Raw genomic sequence first — 20600 nt, forward strand, 5'->3', positions numbered from 1 at the left:
TTTACATTTCTCAGTCCTTAAATTGGAGGAAACTAATCTTTCTCAACAGCAGTATTTGTTTCTGTTAGCATAAACTAATAGTACATATATAGATATTAAATTGTTTACTGCCAGTGAACAACTAGAGAGAGGGTAGTTTTCAAGTCTCAAAGACCCCAGGTTGTTCTGTACAGTTAATGCTCTCCAGGAGCACTGTATGGATTTCCAGAAAAGCAGCTACTGTTGTACTGTGGTGCTGCCACCACTCTTGGTCATTCCCAGTTTACTGAGCTCTGCTCTGCTACCAGTCTGTTCTGGCTGACTGAACCTGAAAGCAGGAGTTGAATGAAGTTGAACAAAATATTTCTTAATTTCAGTATTTTTCTCTTCAGATACAGCAGCAGCAGCCTGTTGGTATTGTCACTGAAAAAGTCACAAAAGTCTCTGTGCTCCTTCTTGCTGCATTAAAAGCATTTTGGAAAAGGGTCATTCTGGCTAGTGTTCAAATACAGGATGTTATGGAATAAGAGATTATGGAAATGACACAGTTTGAGTCCAAGGTCCAGAACTGAATCATCTGCCAGTGGAAATACTGAACTGCCCTACAGGAGAGATCCTGTGAGCAGCACAGGAGCAAAGCAGTGCCTCAGTCCTGTCAAACCATGTCAGTCATTGTTCCACAGGGCAGTCTGTGAGCATGGGGGGCTTTGCCTGTTAACAAAGTGCACACAGGTGTGTTGCACAAAAAGTGCTCATAGTTCCCTGGGGGAGGGCTCTCAGACCCACATTAAGCAAAGGAAATGCCCGTGCCCCCTCACTGGGCTGCTTTCTCTGCCAGATAGCCTCAGTGGAACCTTCCAGGTATCTGCCTCAGACCCCCAGATATCCCTGCAGAGGAATGGCCTTTATCCAAAGGAGGATGGAATTAAAAAGGCTAGGACAGAGCAGTCTTTGAGGATAAAAGGCAAAGAGAGATGTGTCCTTGCTACTGGGAATAAATTCTGCCAATGGCACCTTTACACTTAGGTTGGATTTCATCTCTGACTAATTCGTACCAAGTCTTTTCATGCCCCCACCAGTGCAGCTGTACTTGAGGAGATTGGTAATGTCTGTCTCTGGAAGTGATGACTGCCTTCTTCTTCCAGGAGGCTGCCAGAGCCTCAGGGAGAGGAGAGTAAATCACAGAACCACCTCCAGCTCCTTCCTCTAACTGATTTCCTAACAGATTTTCATTCGCTCCAGGCACTGAGCTTGGCATGGGCTTTGCTGAGAGAGGCATCCTGCAGGTTCCAGGGCTGCAGGGAAGTTGCTATCTGGGCAATTGAAACTGCTCAGTGTTTACTGAGAGTCAAATGTCCAGCCAAGTGGGGAAGGTGCTGCCTGGTTACTATTTATAACCCATGTACAATATGTGCAATTGGTATTATCTGATATCCGGAGCTGAACGGAAAGTTGGATGATTTGGGTTTTGGTTTTGCCATTCTCTGCCTACAGTTTGGATTACTTTTCAAGATTCTGGGCTATTTTGTAGCATGAGAAAATGCAAAGTCTTTATTCTGTCTGTTTGACAAGACTGAGCCAAAATGTTGAACTGGTTATTTGCTTACAATACATTCCTGTCTCCTGGTAAAAGCTTTCCTTGTACCTCTGAGGAATATGAATGATGGGGAAGCATTAGACACAGCAGATGGTGCAACAGAGACAAACTTTCATTAAGTTGCTAAATTTCTTCAGTTGTCATTTGATGGTCTCACAGTTGGTTAGTTACTAAGGGCTGGATTTTGCTTTGCTTTTTAAAATTATTATCCTTACTCAGGGTTGTGGAACATGCCAGAGTGCAAAGCGTTGGTCTTCTTATCTTGGAAAGAGGAAAGATTTATGTGAGCAAATTTATCAGGAGTTAATACTAAACTAAGTTTAACATACTGTCAAGAACCCCAAAATGTAAGCATAGCAAGAGTATTTTGAGGAAAGGATGGGATAAAGACTTTCTTTCCCTCTGAAATTAAAGTCATGTCTACAGGAATGCAGCTTGGGAGAGGTTACAGAGGAGGTTTGTGGCTTGTGTGGAATAGACCTCCACCAAATGATCTAATTTATGAAATAAAAGTTATAGGATGAATGTGTGGGTGTGTTTTCTTCCTGTGACAAATTGGGACTTAACATTGTGTCCATTGAACATGGTCAGTATCTCTCTGGTTATCTAGAAGCCCCATGCCTTTAGAGTCTAATAAATAAGTTTTACTGTAAAAATGAGGTGTAACTCCATAGTGAATCTGACCAAAAAGATAAGCCATGATGGAAAGCAGTCTCCTGGTTTGTTTCAAATCCTGCTTGGTGCCCTGTTGAGACTCTGCTCAGTCAGTAATGCTCTTGCTGAGGTGTGTAATTCTCCACCTCTGCAAAACAAATTGAAATTGCTTAATTGTATATTATTGTCTAATCTAGTGAGCGATGTGGGAGGACAGCACATGGCTGTGAAGCCTGTGGGGTGTTAGAAACAGCCTGATCCAACCTAGACTGAGTTTGTTGTCGTTGCCATTTCTGATTTTAGGTGTATAGACAGACTGCAGAGCACATATTTTTGTGCATAGCTTGGAAGGAGAAAGGAAGGCTGGGGTAGTGGTTTGAGTTACAGGAGCAGGGTACACCCATGAGTGGTTATAAACACACTGTGGGGTTTTCTTTGGCAACAGGGAAAGCTTGAGGGTGTCAGCCTGCCCTGGGGGACCTTAGGCCTTATTGGCCATGCATGGGCTGGGGACAGGGGCAGATTGGAGCATCCAATAGCTGGGATGCAGAGTGACCTCATCTGCAGCTGAATCTTGATATGCTGTTCCTGGTTGGACTTCACTTGTTAAGGGAAAGGAGGTGGCAGTTCTGGAGGTCTGGATTTAAGGTCTGATTTTTTAGGTGTTTTTTTTTTGATTCTGCACGTATCTTTAACGTGGTAATTACACAGGCTAAGGTTGCACCCATGGGTTATAGCATGATCCCAGCCTTTCCTAAACTTGTCCTACAATAAAGCTTGGGATTTGTTTTTCTTTTAAAGTTCAGCTATCTCTAAATGGTGGTTTGTGGGTTGGAGAAATCTTTACAGCTCTTTTATTCAAATGTCTATTTACGTTAGATTTCTTGGCTCCCAAAAGAGTCTTGCAAGATGTCTAGAGGGAAGAAGATTCCAAGATTTTAAACTTTCTTGCTTTCTGTAATCAGTCTTCTTCCACAGAAAGTGGTTATACACCCACTAAATAATCTGTAATCTGTTTGAACTGCTCTGTGCAGGGGATTTGTTGATGCCATACCTAGCTGACTGTGTAAAAATGGTGAAATTAGGCATCTTCTATTCCTGTTTTCTAGCTCCCTTGTCATCCACCACTTCCTTTCAGGAAGTGCATGCCTCTTTTCCACACCCATTACAGCTGAGAGTTGGAAGCAGCACAAATAAAACTTGCTTTCCCATGTTCATTTTTTACTGTCTGTAACTGGAATATTTTGTGAGAGTCTGGATTTACCAAACCACAGAGGGGTGAGCCCTGGACTTGAAAGTCTAGGGATCTATCTGCTGTGACTAAAATAAATGCTGGCACAAATGGCCAGTCTTTGAGCTGGCTTCTGAGGTGCCAAATATTTCTCTTAATGACTGCTGCAAATGAAGGGGGCTTTGGTAAACTCAACCTCCTTTGGATCTCTAGGTGATCAGTAATCTTTGACCTATATAAGGGGGAATTACAGAATCAATGAAGTTGGAAAAGACTCTGAGATCACCAAGTGCAACCTGCGCCCCCACACCACCGTGGCACTCAGTGCCACCTCCAGCCTTTCCTTAAACACATCCAGGGACAGTGATTCCACCAGCTCCCTGGGTAGCTGTTCCAGTGCCTGACCACCCTTTCTTTGAATAAATTCCTCCTGATGTCCAGTCTGAACCTCCCTGGCACAGCCAGACTCTTCCTGTGCTCTCACTTCTTCCCTGGGAGAAGAGGCTGACCCCCACCCCCCACCTGGCTACACCCTCTTTTCAGGAGGTTGTAGAGAGGATAAGGGCACTCCTGAGCTCCCTCTTCTCCAGGCTGAACAGCCCCAGCTCCCTCAAGTCCCCCTCATGGGATTTGTGCTTCAGACCCTTCCCTGGCTAATTAGGTAATGAGAGGGAGAACTGAAGCACATGAGGTGGAGGCAAGTGCAGATACAGAGAAAGCAAGCACATTCTACAGAGGGTGCTGGACCTTTTCATTCTGGTCTCAACCATTTTACATGCCCAATAAAGATCGGTAATTTTTATCCTCTTGTCAGCTGCAGACCCTATGGTTCTATCTGTTTCTTTGTTCCTGTTATCTTTTCTCCTCTGTGATCACTTCTGTGATCAATGCAGTCTGTTTTGGTGTTAGGTTCTAACACCAAAATTTCATTTGCACTTATGTAAGCTTTCACTCACATAAATTTTTGCAAATGTGTTCATGTGAGTTTCATTAGACAATTTCTTTAATGAGATTACTATTTTTTTTTTTTCAAAATACAAATAGAGGCTCTATTTGTTTTCTCCCTGTGCCATGGAATGGTTTGGGGTGATCAGTGCTCCAGCAGAATCTGGAGACCTCAGAGGACTTGGCTCTCTGGGCTGCAGAGGCTGTTAAAGTGTGTTTGTGGCCTCCACTCTTTGTTCTGCTTAGAATTTCTACTTGGGGCAGAACAGTGCTCTTGTTCTCTAATGCTCAGTAAAGCTTTTCTCAAAGCTGCTGTTTCTGCTCTTTCTTGTGGCATGCACAGCATTTTAGCTTGGAAAAATGAATGGGTCTATGTCCTGTATGGTGTCAAAAGCTGATATACCTTGCTGTGCTAAGGCAACAAATTTATTTTATCCCCATTTGAAGTCATAGAAATCAAGTTATATGAAAATGCCGTTCTGGTAATTTTAGGAGTCTTTCTTTTGTTTTGGTTGTTTTTTTTTTTTTTAATAGGCACTTTCCAAGGGTTATTACATAGTATTTGCAGAGCTCTGGGGAAATCCAGCTTGTAAAACTGGGCGGGAACTAACTTTAGGATGCATTTCTGTGTTGAAATGTAACATCAGGAACAGCTTCAAAGCACTTCAGATGAAGGAATTCAACTGTGTTGCTCTGTTAGATCGTGGTGTGAGAATGACACCTATCCAGGTGTCCTACTGTTATTCCCTTATCCTTTGAGGAAACAGCTACCTCTTCCTTGGTATAATTTCCTTTTTTCTTTTTCTTCCAAAGAAAAGCATTCATCTGTTTCTTGGTCTCTTTCTTTGTTAGTGTTCATTTAGTGTAGGGAATGCTATGATCAAAGAGTTGTGTATGACAGCAGCAGCAAAGTATGTTTTTTGACTTCTCACAGAGAAAAGGTTGTTATTTGTAGGTCAAATGCTTTCAGTATTTGTGTTGTGGCATTGAAGAAGTGGTTAGTAATAAGCAACATACACATTTTTCCTTCTCTACTGTAATGTGAATTTGGGAACCAAAATATTGTCTATAACTGCTTCTCTGTTTGTATGTTTCCATGTTCTTGTGTATAATTAGCGTTTCTTCTCAGGTGAGTACTGGGGTGAGTTTTTCTTGACATGAGCATTCTATGAACTGTTTATGTATGTGCTTTATGTATGTGCAAATACCAGAACAGGTTCTGGTATTTGCAGTCAAGTTCATACTTGGTTTCTCTTTCTCCCACTTTTGGCTTAGCTTGGAAGAGAGAGTAGCAGAAAAGAGATGTGGAGACCCACAAGACTGTCTCCCATGTGGTGGGCAGAAGTGACCAGATCAGGTTTCATGGTATATTAAAACACAGTTTTTTGACAGCTTATTTACTTGAGTCTTGAATGTTATGAACAGGAACAGATCTAAATCCCATTTTAAGACGTGCTGTGGACAGGACTGACGTGCCCCTTTTCCATCTGGTGTAAAAGGGAAGCTGCAAACAATGGCAACCACGCCTTTGTCCTCCTGCTTTCCCATTCTTGGTCTGCATTACATGGAGCTGAAATAGTTGCCAGTTTTGGCTGTAGTTTTTCTTGTCCTCTTGTCCTCTTTTTGCCATCTGTTCCACAGTCTTACCACTGCCCTAAAGCTGCACTTTTTGGTATTGTAATCGCTTGGAAAGTCATGAACATATTGTAGAAAATCCATTTTTTCAGTTTTAGCTGAAAGTAAAAGAATGTAAATCTTAGAAGTTAAAACAGAGCTTTTTCATTTGTTGGAATAAAGATTTTTTTTTTGTGTGTTTGGCTTCCTAAAGAGGGGAGGCTTATGGGATTGAGCCATTTGTTCATCTGCTTTTCAGTTCATCCTTAATAACTTTTGAACAATTTCATCCAGATTCAATGAGGAAAAAGAGTCTCAAAGGTAATTGGTTTCCTACAAGAAAACTGGATGCTGGGTGGAGGAGAGAGACAAAAATAGGTGTCCCCACTGTCTGTAGCATGAGCTTAACTGTAATCTGTGCTTAGGCTTTTGCTAGCCAAGTTGCAAGTGTGTCCTGGCTGCCTGGGTACTGCAGTAATCTCGGAGTTTGCAGAGCTTGTTACTGAGCCTTGCTTAGGCACAAGCTACAGAAGGAGCCATGAAAGGGAGGTAAGGGCATAGGGAATGTTGCTGGAGAGTAGTTTTATGATCATGGACCGGTTTGCTGTCAAATTCCATATGGTATTACTGCTTCTTCTTGATGCCTGACTTCTCAGAGGATTGTCTGTCAAGGGTGCATCTGTGGTGTTGGCCTGGCTGTGAAATAACTCAAATGTAACAAAGCACTTAAATAGTGCTCAGAGAAACTCAGCATTCTGAAGTGCAGCTGGGCAATTACTTTGGCAAATGTTTTATTCACTCCTGATTTAGGGTGGAGAGAAAAAGCTGTGAATGTAGATGGAATTAACTCAATAATTTCTGATGGGGAAAAAAAAGATGGCTGGAAAATACATTCCTGTAGTATTTTATTTTTTCCCAGGCTCAAGTCATTGCTTGAATGAACACTTTGAACAAAATTAGGATGGAAATGTAGAGGGGGTGGTGACTTGTATAATGGGGATTTATTTGCCTGAACTATATAAGCCCTGCATTTGCAACACTTGCTGCAGAACTTCAATTTGTACAACCAAATTCATGATGTGTAGAATTTGCAAAATCTCCTCTTATCTCTTGCCTTTGGCAGAAGTAGGGCACTGGGCTTTCTTTCTCGTGTATGCATTTGATGAAATATTCATATTCCTGCATCTGTGGTGACTGTGGGAAGGAACCACCACCTGGAATTATTCACTGCCTGCATCTCTGTGTTTTCCATTGGTTTCTTTGTCCTGGGCGAGCGCTGGAGATCCTGAGGGTACTTGGAGCCATGAGTCAGTGACAACCTCCTGCTATTATTGTAAATAGCAACGTGAACGCTGTTCTTGCATGCGTTTTTCCACAGGCTTTGTCTTTCACTCGCCCAGCTCCCAAGCCAAGGAATTCACAGAGCATCTGAGTCAGCAATCAGCTGCCTCGAGACAAAACATGCAGGATACTGCAGACTTGCAGAACAGCCAGCAAGGCACACCAGTACCCTGGAAACCTAGCAAATAATTCTTGCCTGCCCTTGCTTTCCTCCTGTAATTTCCATGTTCTCTGACGTGTTGCTCTTGGGTTCCAAGGGCTCAGGGTGTTTACATCAGGAATGCAGAGTTCTAGGGAGTGACCTAATGTGGTGACTGAAGCCTCGGTGTTTCACCCTTGGGCATAACTGATTTCCCAGGCTGTGTGAAGCGGGATTTGGGCAGAGCTGCCGTGCTAAGGTACCCCTTGGAATGTGCTGGCTCAAATGAGCTGTTTGTTCCAGGTTTGGCTGCTGGCTTGGCAAACCTCAGACACACAGCAGTAAGTTCCTAGAGTGAAAGGATATTATGTTTAATATCCACATGTTCTGTGGGGTCAGTGGTCAGAGCCAGGAACGACACACACCCCAATGTCCATGTGGCAAAAGAACAAGTTTATTGTATGAAGCCCTCTTTATAAAAGGGGTTTTGAAAAACCCAGTTATTGGTGTGTTCCTTGACACCACCCAGCTCCTGGACCTGTGAGATGTCTGCAGCTTAGGATGGAACAGAATTGGTTGAGAATCCTTTCTTTCAAGCCAGGGGCCAGCTGGTTTTCTTATTTATAGCCAAATTAATTGCCCAGTACAAGCCAGCTTGTACTGTGATATAATGTGACAAAAGGAGGTTGGGTTTTAGCTTTGGGGTCTTTAAGCAGTGCAAAATCAATACTGCTTCACTTCCTTGGTGAAAAGCTATGGGAGAAGCAAGACTAAGAAATGATCCCTATGCTGTCCTTACATCTGGATATATCAGAAGTGGAATGTGGACTAACAGACCTGAATTGTGAATCCACTTAATTTAGGTCATGTAACTTGTATTGCTTTTTCTGAAGAAGTCTCAGTCATCCAAAGCACTGGTATAAAGTGGGTGTTTGGGTGGTGGAGGGGGGATGCAAGAAGTGGGGGGAACATAAGAGTATTCAGCTTGGAATGCTGTGCTGATTAATGAGGCATATGACTTTAGGCTGTAGGTATTTTATTGTGTCTGTATGACACAGAGACACTGAAATGACTCCTTCAGCGTTAGAGGTGTTTTGTTGGAGTCCATTATAATATTCTTCTTGAGAACAAAAGAGGAGGCACAGGACTTCAGTACCTGGTTGGGCCAGAAGAGAGGGGGAGAGGGACTTTTAACAAGGACATGAATGATAGGACAAGGGGGAATGGCTTCAAACTGTTATAGGGCAGGTTTAGATTGCATATTGAGAAGCTCTTTGCTGTGAAGGCACTGAGACACTGGCACAGGTTGCCCAGAGAAGCTGTGGATGCCCCATCCCTGGAAGTGCTCAAGAAAAATTAGATGGAGCTTGGAGCAACCTGGTCTAGTGGGAGGTGTCCCTGCCTATGGCAGGGGTGTTGGAACTGTGTGACCTTTAAGGTCTCCCTTCCAAACCAAACCATTTTGGGGTTCTGTGACTTGGCCTCTGTAGCAGTGCAGTGGTTTCCTTGAGGTGCAAGCCTGGAGCAGGTTTCCAGCTTCACAACAGTGAAGTTAAGATGGAAAACAAGCAGTTCCAATTTGCTTAGTGAGCAGCACTGATATGGACATGGGCATCACTATCAACCAGTTAGAAAAACAGCTTTATTGGTACTGGGTCCTCCAGGGTGGTTGTCCTAATAAAGTTAGAATTGCATTCTGCACTGTAACCCACTGTTGTACTTTGACATCTGTAGGAACTTTTATTTTTCAAAACTACCAGTTTGTGGCTGTATGTAAAGGTTTCCAGGACTCCTTTGCTGTTTCTAAACATAAACAATAAATACCATGTTAGGCTGAAAAGCAGGAGTGCCCAAATAAACTACTGGAGAGCTGTCATATGGGAGGGGAAGAGACATGAGCTGTAATGTTTGGCTTGGCTTCCTGTCTGCTGGAAGCAGGAAAAGAGCTGGTGAGAATCTAAAAAGTTTTATCCAAGTCCACATATTTCCCTTTTTGCCTCAATACCCTTTGCAAAAAAAACCCAAAAAACAAAAAACCAAGGGCAAAAACCACCTTGGAAGTGCTTTCACTTGCATAGTTTGTGCCTCTGTTCCCATACTGCCTTCATATCTGAAGGCAAACACAACTATTCTTTCTCAGCAAGAAGGGTAATTTAGAGTATACTTAGAGTTATCTATAAAAGAAAGAAAAGGCTTTATTCTATATAAAAGAGAGACAGGAAGAGCAGATAGCTGTGCTTTAAACGTGATCCAAACAATTCTGCAGGTCTCCAGCCTGCTTCTGAGGCATCCCAGAAATGAGCAGCAGAGCTCATGACAGCTGCTCTGCCCCAGCAGATTAAAGGAGACCCCAGCTACCGCCTAAAATTTTGTACGGACCTGCATATCAAAAGAAGCTGAAAAACACAAAATCGGGGAATTACTATGGGGTCTTAGAAGGCTCATGCACCAGCCATGTTTCACTCTTACACTGCTCATTTATGGACAGAATTATGTGTGTAGGCTTTAGGTAAGGGAAATGTTTATACTGCTTTATGCAACGCAGACACGCTTCATTTTTACAGCCTTGACTAATTTTTCCAAGAAATTGATTGCTATTAGCAGGTTTAACTTATTTTTAAGATCCCAGTAAGCATCACTGTGCAAAAACCAGTCTTGGCAAGGACTCTATATCAGCTTCTGCTATGCCATCCTCTTATCTCTATTTATCATGACCAAAGACATGTCTTTTTAGAGTGAAGGCACAAAAGCTTATTTTACTGATGGAGTATGGACTCTTGAAGTGTTTGTGGCAGTAGTGTTTTTAACACCAGCCCATAACTGTTGTTGTGGTGTTACACAGTAACTGCAACATGGTAGGATTTGCATGTTCTGTTTTACAACCTCTGCCCTCTTCCAGACACGGTGTAACATCTGCCTCTTTACTTGGAACTTCCCTGCTCTTCATGCAGAATGAGTTTTGATAAAACTTCCAAGGCACTGGCTCAGGTTAAAGTATTTTGTGATTTAACAGAGATGTGAGATGTGCTGCTGTCTGCAGTGAGGCTCAGTGAACTCTGGAAGCCTCCTCTTCAGTCAGCCTGAGTAGAAATCCTTGGGATATCTATCACCTGAGAACTGACTGGGAATCTGGGCTCTCAGTTCAGCAGGTTTAGACAAAATTTTGGAATGAAAAAGAGTAACTGAACTTGCTCTTTCTTCTTTTTGTTTTATAGGTTAATAATGCTTGTAAGGCAGAGGTGAAAGTGGCTCAGCAGAACAACATCAGGAAATCTGGCAGACTGGAAGAGCACAGCTGCCCCCCTGGGCAGCTGCCACGTGTGAAGCATGGAGGAAAGCAAAAACGAGAAGGTGAACCAGGCTCATGTTCTCTTCGACAGATTTGTCCAGGCTTCCACCTGCAAGGGGACTCTCAAGGCTTTCCAGGAGCTCTGTGACTACCTGGAGCTAAAGCCCAAGGACTATCGTTCCTTCTATCACAAACTCAAGTCCAAGCTCAATTACTGGAAAGCCAAAGCCTTGTGGGCCAAATTGGATAAAAGAGGCAGCCACAAGGACTACAAGAAGGGGAAAGCATGCGCCAACACCAAGGTAAGAGGTTCAGTCACCATGGGCCAGGCAGCTATTACCCAATTCCTCTGGAATACACAGTAAAAAAGTGTGGATGTAGGAAAATATTGCCTGGTGTAAGCCAGGGAAGTATCAGGAATGTTCTCACAGTTTTAGCGTTTGATCAGCAATCAGAAATTCCTTTTGTCACCACCAGATGTGACTGCCCACCCGAATGTATTTTATTCAGGAGGAGCAGCCAGCAAGTTCTTACAAAGTAAGTTTTTTGTGGCATCAGTCCTATAGATAGATGCCTTGGAAAATCTTAATTGGTAAACCTTTAATCTTGGTTGACTCGTTTTTGCATTTTGACAGTAACAGGAATGTGTGCTGTCGGAGTCTAGGATCCAAAATATGCATGTTTGGAAATTTCCAGTTGTAATTTGAAAATTCTCATGACTCTCTCAAGAAAACTGAACTTTTTTGCCAATTTGGCAAAACAGACTGTTTCCCATTATTTAGAAAGTGATCAATTTTATTCTAAGCTCAAAGAAAAAAATATGCTGTGGAAACTCATACCAATTCTTTTTAAAAGGTTGGTATGTGTGGTATTTACTGCAGGAATTCCTGCTTTTACACACACACACAGAGCATTTTACTATTTTTTAAACCTGAATTACTTTGAGCTGGTATTTATGTATTGCTCCCCTTGGACAGTGTAGTTTGAAAGCAGTTCTTTATATAATTTATTGAAATGTGAATAAAATAGGTTGGTTTTATAAGTAATCAAGCACTCTTTTTTTTCCAAAATAGCCAAATAGTGCAGAATAGGATAAAATTAGAACAGGTTTCTGTCCTCTTTCATTGAGGACAATAGGTGCTGCTCTTTCTCTTGAATAGGCACCTTTTGAGAGAAGTGCTTTAATTGGAAGAGTTAATGACTAATTCCTCAGTATGGAATTGAGGGAGAAATGTATCTTGCTTAGAGAATTTCATTTCAGATCTGTGAACTTATATTTTCCCCCAAATGGATACTAGAAAGTTACATTCTTTTCTTAATTGTTTATCTTGTTTCACTTTCCAGTGGCCATTTTCATAAGGATGGAGGTGTTTACAGTGAAATACGGTAGTAACGCTTGGTAAACTCTGAAAATCAAACAATTGGGCACTGTTGGTAATCACAGTGGGCAGCAGCTTCAACACCCCAAAAATCCAACCACTGTTAAAATTTACATTTTTCAGGCAACATAAGATAAGAAAGGAAGGATTTACCAGAAGATGAACGTAATAGGTTTCGTGTATGGTTAGGAGTAAATCTTCCAAGATCATCATGGAGAAAAATTCTAAATTTTCTGCAAAACTGATCACTTTGTGCATTCATTAGATTGAGGAATTGCTCTTACTTTGAATGAAACCTAGTGGGTTGAGCTGAACTAGGGTGTTTAAGTCTGTGAAATGAAGATAAGTGGTTTATGCTTTTAGGACAAAGAGATGGAAGGAGCAAGATGTAGAGGTTTTTAACTTCTTTGAATAATAGACTCTAAGAGCGATTTTTGCATCTAGGCTCTGACTGTATTTGTTAACAATGTGGAAAAGGTTGGTTCAATAATTGAGATGAAACATTAAAGATGAGATTTTATAGGCAGATAAGTGGGTAGTGCTTGATTGTGAGAGCATACAAAAACCAGATGTGAGTGGAGGGTGACATCCAGCTATGAAAGGCATCCAGAAAATTGAGTGTGACATTTATATCCACGGGAAGTGGTGAGCTGAGTTTAGAAGGACATTAGAGCTCCATTTGGTGTTATTGAGCTTGAATTAACAACTAGGCAGCCACAAGGAAATGTCAGAAAGGTAGAGATTTTAGCTTGGCCAAGAAGTAGCCAACTCTTGAGGTTTTGTGACTTGACAGCTCTGACAAAGCTGATTGAACCAGTGTCTCTGATGAGGTGATGCAAAGACAATTTATAGAGGAAGATTGCACGAGATCATGGGTGAAGCCCCCTGGGAAGTTGGCAGTGAGAGGAATGAAAGAAATGGAGTCCTTGAGATAGTGCTCTGAAAGAATAACTGGAGATCCAGAGGAGTACTGAGGCTCAAAAGTCATCGGAAGAGGGTATGCTTTGAGTAAATACATGTAAGCAAGGGTCTTTAAAACCTCTCTTCAAGTACAGTTATAAAGTGGATAAAAGGAGTAAAGCATCCTGGGAGTGATGTTTGACTGAAGAAGTTGCTAGGGATTTTGTATCCTCCAAAAGCTTAACCTATTTCACACACCAAAGCCAAGTTAAAGAGAGTGAGAATGGAATTGGAGAGCTGGGATCAAGAGAGTGATTGTAAAAGTAGCATGTGGTGGGGTGGTGGTGACATAAACAGAGAGGCTCATGAGGTCATGTGGGACTGTCCCTCTTTGAATGATGAGAAAAAAACCTCAGAACTTGCTGGTGTTGGTGTGAAGGACCACTGTGATGGGACTGGGCAATGACTGCAGTGAACATATTTTTTAAATCAAATTTCATCATGTATTCCTCTTATCTTTTCATATACGTTTCTATTCATTTCTTGTTTCCTATCCAAATAGTATCTGCCATTAAATGTTTAAATTTACTTTACTCCTAAGAGGTAATCATAACTGTTTAAAGCAGAGGCCTTTTGAAAACTGAGTCATGTGTGATTTGATGTTTCCTAACTCACTTGGCTTTATATTCCTAATGTTTAATGTAATTTGCAAACTGCTGATTAAAAGGTACAGAGATTTAAGTGGGCATGTGGAGATGATAGAATTTAAAATAAAGATTAGGGTTTTATCCATGTCAGAACAGAAGTCAGTAATTTCTTTAGGGAGCCTGGCTTCTGTACACTTGAACATAAATGAGTTCTGAAGTTTTCATACTTTGTAGGATAGCTCTTAATTGCCCATTTAAAAATTGTTCAGGGATGAGGTGCTGTGCCTGGAGTTGGCCAGTTTGTGCACATGGCCAGCATCCAGGCTAACCAGAATTCAGATAATCAGAGTTCATGAAAGTGTTTTGAACATGATGGGTTGCTCAAATGTAAATAGTTACAAATGGTGCTCTCTCTCCATTGGTTATACAGAGAATACAGCATTTCAGTTTGCATTTGCTGTTCCATTACCATGGCATTGTTACTGGAAACTTAATATAATCTCTCTGAAAGATCTTGAGCAAGAAGTGTTTTTGAGGGGTGAGACAGCTTCAGTGCAGGGAATTGCAGCAATTGCTTGGAGTCACTGAGGGGAAAGGGAACAAGGAATAACAGTAGCTGCCTTTATTTGGCTGTACTTGGCATGTCATGGAGTTACTGCTGACTGGGAGTACCAGAAGGTGGGTTTTTATGAGATATCTGACACTGGAAGAAGCATTAGAAGTGGAAAGGAATATTTTCTATTTTTAATTGTGCTTAGAATTTATGTTTTATAACAACATAATTTAATGGTTTTGTGATGGAATTAAAAAAAAGGCAACTTTGACCATAAATTACTTGTCTGAGTATTTTACATTCAGAATATCTAGAATCTTAATCAAAACCTAAGTGCTTTTAACCACATCCTACTATGAGAGCAGGGAGGAAGGATAGAGAGAATAAAAAACTTTAAAGTTCCTGTGGCAAAGTTGCAGGCAACTAGCTTATAATTTCATGAAAACTGAGTTTGAATAGTCTGATTTTAGTACAATTCCTTTGCTGTTGTGTACTCCCTCATAAATATTTTATATGTGGAAATTTGTCAAAGAATGAAAATCACCCAATTCAGTGTGTTCTGGTTGCTTATTGAAATCCAGGCTCTTTGAAGATTGTAGTTATTACGTGAATAAGTATAATGTGCTGAGCTAATTTTCCGAAAATTTTTTAAAAAGAAAGACAAGGGGTGTTTGGGAATTACACTTACCTACAAAGAAAGCAATATTAAAATTGGAAGAATATAGATCTAACTGAGGATCCTGTTCAAGATTACCTGTTCAATATACAATTTTATTTAGTTATTTATTAGCTCAGAGGTTGGGTGTGCCTTTTGTCCCAAATGCTTTCAGGTTCCTGAAGCCACTAAAGAAGCAGTGGTGTTATTATTCCCTTCCCTTTCCTCTAGACTTGGATCTCTGCCCTCAGATTTATGTGATTCCTTATCTTATTCAGTAGTCCTACGTGGAATTTGCATGTCAATAGCTATATCATCACTGCTGTAATTGGTTTGCCATCATTCAGGCTTTACATTTGCAGTTTCATGGTGCCTGCAGAGTTTATGCCCCAGTGGTGAGAACGTGGCAGCCTGTAAAAATTGTCAGATGGGGATGACCACCAAACACCAAGTTTTGCTTTTTGGGATTGGTTGTTTATCAGAACACTGGCTCATAGATAAATTTTGGCATAATTAAGAGTTTCTCAAAGAGCTTTCTTGTGCAGCCATAAGGATCTGGAAGAGAATCACGTAGCAGCAGCAGCCACTTGGGTAACAAGGTCTCTGGTTTACTCGGTAGAAATCAAAGTACAGTAACGATGAAGAAATGGACTGTGTACTGTGTTTATGTGACTGCACATACCAACGCTTTCTCTGTGGACATCAGTTCCTGTGGGTAAAAAGTGTCTCCTGACTATCTTGGGTTTTTAATTGGAAAGTATTTTGCTGCATCATTCTGTTCTCAGAAGGTACTTCAACACTAGACACGCACGTATTTTACATTCTCAAGTTGTTTATTAGCATCTGATGGTGTTTGTGAGTAAAGTGGAAAAAGATAAGGGAAGGTGAAAGACCTTTCATATGACAAAGGTTAGGTTGGAGAAAAGATTTGTCTGATCACACAAAGGTTTTGTTTACATGATGTCTACTTCCCTGACGTCTCCTTTGCTGCAGTAGTAGAAGCCCCAAAGCACCACCAAAGGCATAAAATATTGTGCTCTGACTTGGCTACTCTTTTATTCTGTTGCTCTAAATGATGGTGTTTATAAAAACATTAGTGTCTTTGTCTGCTGTAGCTGTTGCAATACTACTGAAGATATTCTTAAGAAAGGCCAGCTCAGTGTTTGGAAGATGAGAGGAAAAGTTGTCAGTGGTTTTGTTTTTGTTTTTTGGGGGTTGTTTTGATTTTCTGTTTTGTTTTTTTTAAGGAAAAAAAGTGCAATGTGGGAGGGAGAAGCCTTCAGAAATATTGCTGTTCTCCAGGTAGCTTGGAGAGTATGAATTGGCAGCTCTTCCTAGAGCAAGGGTTGCAAGCACACAGTTGACTTGCCTGCTTCCTGAGTCTTTTCACTGCTTTGCAATATACTTCATTTTCAGGTTGTGGTTTCTGCTTATCAATGGCAGAACTTAGCAGGTAGAAACAGACTGATGTGAAATTTCAGCTTATGTTTCAGACCAAGAGCACTTCTTCCTAAGAGCCATGGGATGCTCGGAAGCTGCTGCCGACATCCATTTCCTCCAAGGACGGTGCAGTTACTCAGTGCTGGTTGTTTTGCAGTGTCTGATAATTGGGGCTGGACCCTGTGGCCTTCGCACAGCCATCGACCTGTCCTTCCTGGGAGCCAAGGTGGTGGTGATAGAGAAGAGGGATGCCTTCTCCCGCAACAACGTGCTGCACCTCTGGCCCTTCACCATCCACGACCTCAGGGGCCTCGGCGCCAAAAAGTTCTACGGCAAATTCTGTGCAGGCTCCATAGACCATATCAGTAAGTACAGGCAGGGCTGGGCACAGCAGCACTGCTTCTTCCTGGGGGGAGGAAGGTGAGGGTGAAAATTCAGCCCACACAGTCCCTGCTCTCCAGTTTTTGTGGTGCAGCTCAGCATTACTTTGTGCATTCTGGGCTAGTCATGAGATTAAAACATGCAGTGTTTATCTGTCATCTCTTAGACATTCCTAAGGCATAGCTTCTTCCTACACTGAAAAGTACACTTAAAGCTCAAACGTTATTTTTCTTTTAATGGATAATTTTTCTGGTTTTTGCTGATACATTGCTGCAGCTGCCACATTGTTCTGTTTCTCTTTAGCAACTTGTAAAGAAAAACTAGTGCATGCTTTTGAACATTCTTGTGAATTTCAGTCTGGAGAAAAGAGGAACAGTTTGTGGCTTTGTTTATTTTCAGGAGAGTGATGAAGATAGGTTTTGATTAAATAGATGTTTGTGTTAAAACTGAGAATAATCTTGATGATTTTTATATTCTGTTAAATCAGTCCTCTTTGAAAGCTGAATGCTTTGGTGGAGTAGGAGTTATTTTTCTTTTCTTTTTTCTTCCCCAAAATTGACTGTACAAGGCACAGCCAGGTGTTGCCCACCAGTCTGTGTTGTCTTTTTTTTTTTTAATTTGGCAACAAATGGTAAAACTGGAAGTTTTCTTTGTAACTTCAGCTTGCAGATTGCTTTTCCCCTCTAATTTATTTTCATTTTTATTCTTCCTGTCTTTATGCATTTTATCTTTTTTTGTGTATCAGCACAGCTAAAATTTAGTGTTTAGGTGAAGGATTTTTTCATTTCAGTAGCTGAAATATAACAGTAAGGTGTTTTTCTTCAAATTCATTGAGTTTGCACACTGTAATTTTCATTTTCATTGCCAAAGTTACCTGAAGAGAAGAGGTGGCGGGGAGCTTTCTATGCCCTCAGTAACCCAGAGGTGCTGGGGTGGAGGTGCAGTCAGTGTTACAGCCAGGCTGATCCAGTGGCTCTCTGCCATCTGTGACAAGTGCAGTCCTGCCTGTGCTGTCTTCCCTCCCTCTCCTGCAGCTCGTGTCCTGGTTGTTACCCTTGTTGCTGGTTAGGGGACTGAAACATTAAAAAATTACTTTTTATTGGGGTTGGGTTGGGTTTTCATCTGCAAATGCTGGGAACTCCAGCATTTCATGTGGGGAAGAGGAAAGTAGCAGCTGGCCCTTGTCAGGGTATCAATAATGTCACACAGACAGACATGGGCACTTGGGCTCTTTTCTTTTCCTTCTATTTCTTTATCATCTGCTTTTTCCTTTGCAGGTATCCGTCAGCTCCAGCTGATCCTTTTGAAGGTTGCCTTGATCTTGGGAATAGAGATCCATGTCAATGTGGAGTTCCGGGGGCTTGTTTACCCTCCAGAGGACCAGGAGAATGAAAGCAAGTAGCACTGAAATGGGCAGTAGAGATGGGGGAAGTTATGGTAGGATACACAGGACACACTCCTTAACTCTGCTTATGATGTTAAGTCCTTTCCTCGTGCTCCATTAATAAGAATAGTTATTAATCCATTTTTGCTTGGATTTTTAGTAGGATTTGCTTTTTCTATTGGCAAATCCAAATTAGTTACTGTATGAAACAAAGTCACCAGAAGGACTGCACAGAAGTAGACCAAGACATGGTAAATTGTAATTGCTTCTAAAGTACTTAAGCCTATTACATAACATTTTGATAACATTTTGAAACAACTCTTTCTTTGCATTCACTATATTGGTGAATGATCCTTGTAATGCTTTTGGTATCTCTGTGAAACCTGTTCTCTGATCACCACAGGAGATGTAGCTTACTTGTAGTTTGGCTTTTTATTAATTGTATAGGCAGTAGAGAAGTTTGTAGGGGCCCTTAAAGGAATTAGGGGAGTTTTAGCAGAGTTGTGTCTGCCTCTGATTCATGTGGAATTGCTGCAGAGTTCAGGAATAGCCCTGTCATCAGTGTAGCTGTCCTGCAGGGTTTCTTGACTGGTCATGTGTTGTAGGATTTATTGATAGTAAGAACTATTTTTTTAAATTATTATTTCTATTATCTTTTTTTTTTTGCTATTATTATTATTGCCATTTATATTGTCACTAACTTGGAGTTTATCTACAGGAATAGGTTGGCGTGCACTGGTCCATCCCAAAACCCATCCAGTGTCTGAGTATGAGTTTGAAGTAATCATTGGAGGGGATGGCAGGAGAAACACCTTAGAAGGTAATGGTTCATAATTCACCTCCAAACAGAAGTTATTCTTAAATTTGTTGGAACAAAAGTGGCCTTTAACACACCAATCAGCATCTGAAAAGACACTTGATAGTCTGATAGGGACAGGTGACAAGTGATTGGGAGATTAAAAGTCCATGTAAAAATCCATTTATAGCAGAGATATGGGTGGTCTTGGTTTTCTTCCTCTACACTAATAAAGACATAAGAGTTTTTGATCTGGATAATTTTTCCTACATTTTGTTCTTTAGTTAAGTAGTGTCACTCCTACCTTTGGATGTAAGAAGTGAGGTGTTGAGTATTATTCTGTGTAGCAGAGAATCCCTTTTTTTTTTTAATGGAAATTTCAGCTTTAGGAACAGAGATGAGAGACAGGTGGGGAGCTTTTCCCCTAAACAACACTGTTCTGATGAAGCAATTGTTCTTTCTTTCTTTGGAGGAGTTTGTAGCTCATCAATTCCCTTCTCTCCCTTTACTTTGTGAGTGTACCTGCCTGTGGCATGCTGATCCTTCTCTGAAGGTGTGTTTGCTTTTCAGCATTGCCACTTTATCCTTCCTGCAGGGTTTCGCCGAAAGGAATTCCGTGGCAAGCTTGCAATCGCTATCACAGCAAACTTCATCAATCGCAACACCACAGCTGAAGCCAAAGTAGAAGAGATCAGCGGTGTGGCCTTCATCTTCAACCAGAAGTTCTTCCAGGATCTCCGAGATGCCACAGGTTTGCCAGCACTTGACAGATTTCCAGTGAAATATAAACTATTTGTTTTTATAATTGCGATTTTGCAGCTCAGATTTGTGTGTTTAACCAAGAAACAAGCATCTTGTGCAAGGCAGTCAGGGCTGCCTCTGAAATATGATTACCTATTTTTGTATACTGTAGCTGTTCTGCTGTACAAAGCAGATGTGTGTCATTTTGATTCAGAAATGGAGAATTTATGGTTTTCAGGAAATCAAAGCCCTAAATGGGAAGAGGTCATGAATCCAGCGTTCTGCTTTTTGCACTCCACATTTGAATGCAAACCTTAGAGTGATGATAAATGGATTTTTTAAAAGTAGTTTTATGCAGGTGAAATATGCTGTGTTTTTGTTGACAGTTCAGATTTTAAAGTCACCCAGAGCCATGGTAGAAAGTTGCTTGGCATTCTCTCTAACCATGCAGTTTCAATTTACTTTCTTCTGGTAGAACTTCTGTTGCACATGACTCCTAACTTGTTCCTTCATTACCATGTCTTTTGTTCTGTCACAAGGCATTGACTTGGAGAACATTGTCTACTACAAGGATGATACACACTACTTTGTCATGACTGCCAAAAAGCAGAGCTTGCTGGATAAAGGAGTGATACGGCATGTGCGTATTAACTTCTCCTGTATTCTCTGTAAGCTAAAATTGTGGTGATAATTTACTTTTGGTAAGGTGAAAGTAGGAAAATAAGCTTTTCCTCCATCACATAATGTTTTTATACAGTTGTTATTTTAGAACATGAATGTAATTGTGTTCTAAAAGTGCAGTTAATGCCCTTCTGAAGTATTTTAAACCATCAGACGAGTGTTACAAAACCTATCCTTTTCAAATTTGTCTCCTTTTGTAGATTTGGGAGTTTTGCTCATGCTAAGATAAAATACGCTGAAGGAACGTTTAATAG

General features: G+C 41.1%; 1 protein-coding gene across 19 annotated transcripts in view; it reads left to right on the top strand.

Moving 5' to 3' along the window:
* MICAL3 (microtubule associated monooxygenase, calponin and LIM domain containing 3) overlaps positions 1-20600 on the top strand; it is a 174249-nt gene that overhangs the window by 56565 nt on the left and 97084 nt on the right. For all 19 annotated transcript variants that reach the window (XM_077178155.1, XM_077178172.1, XM_077178158.1 and 16 more), the window contains exons 2-7: positions 10716-11091; positions 16521-16728; positions 18022-18138; positions 18847-18948; positions 19520-19675; positions 20205-20305. In XM_077178155.1, the coding sequence (XP_077034270.1) occupies positions 10828-11091; positions 16521-16728; positions 18022-18138; positions 18847-18948; positions 19520-19675; positions 20205-20305 (948 nt within the window). In that variant the 5' untranslated portion in view covers positions 10716-10827. The remainder of the gene's footprint in view (positions 1-10715; positions 11092-16520; positions 16729-18021; positions 18139-18846; positions 18949-19519; positions 19676-20204; positions 20306-20600) is intronic.

Source organism: Agelaius phoeniceus, chromosome 5 (assembly GCF_051311805.1).
Source record: "Agelaius phoeniceus isolate bAgePho1 chromosome 5, bAgePho1.hap1, whole genome shotgun sequence".
NCBI lineage: Eukaryota > Metazoa > Chordata > Aves > Passeriformes > Icteridae > Agelaius > Agelaius phoeniceus.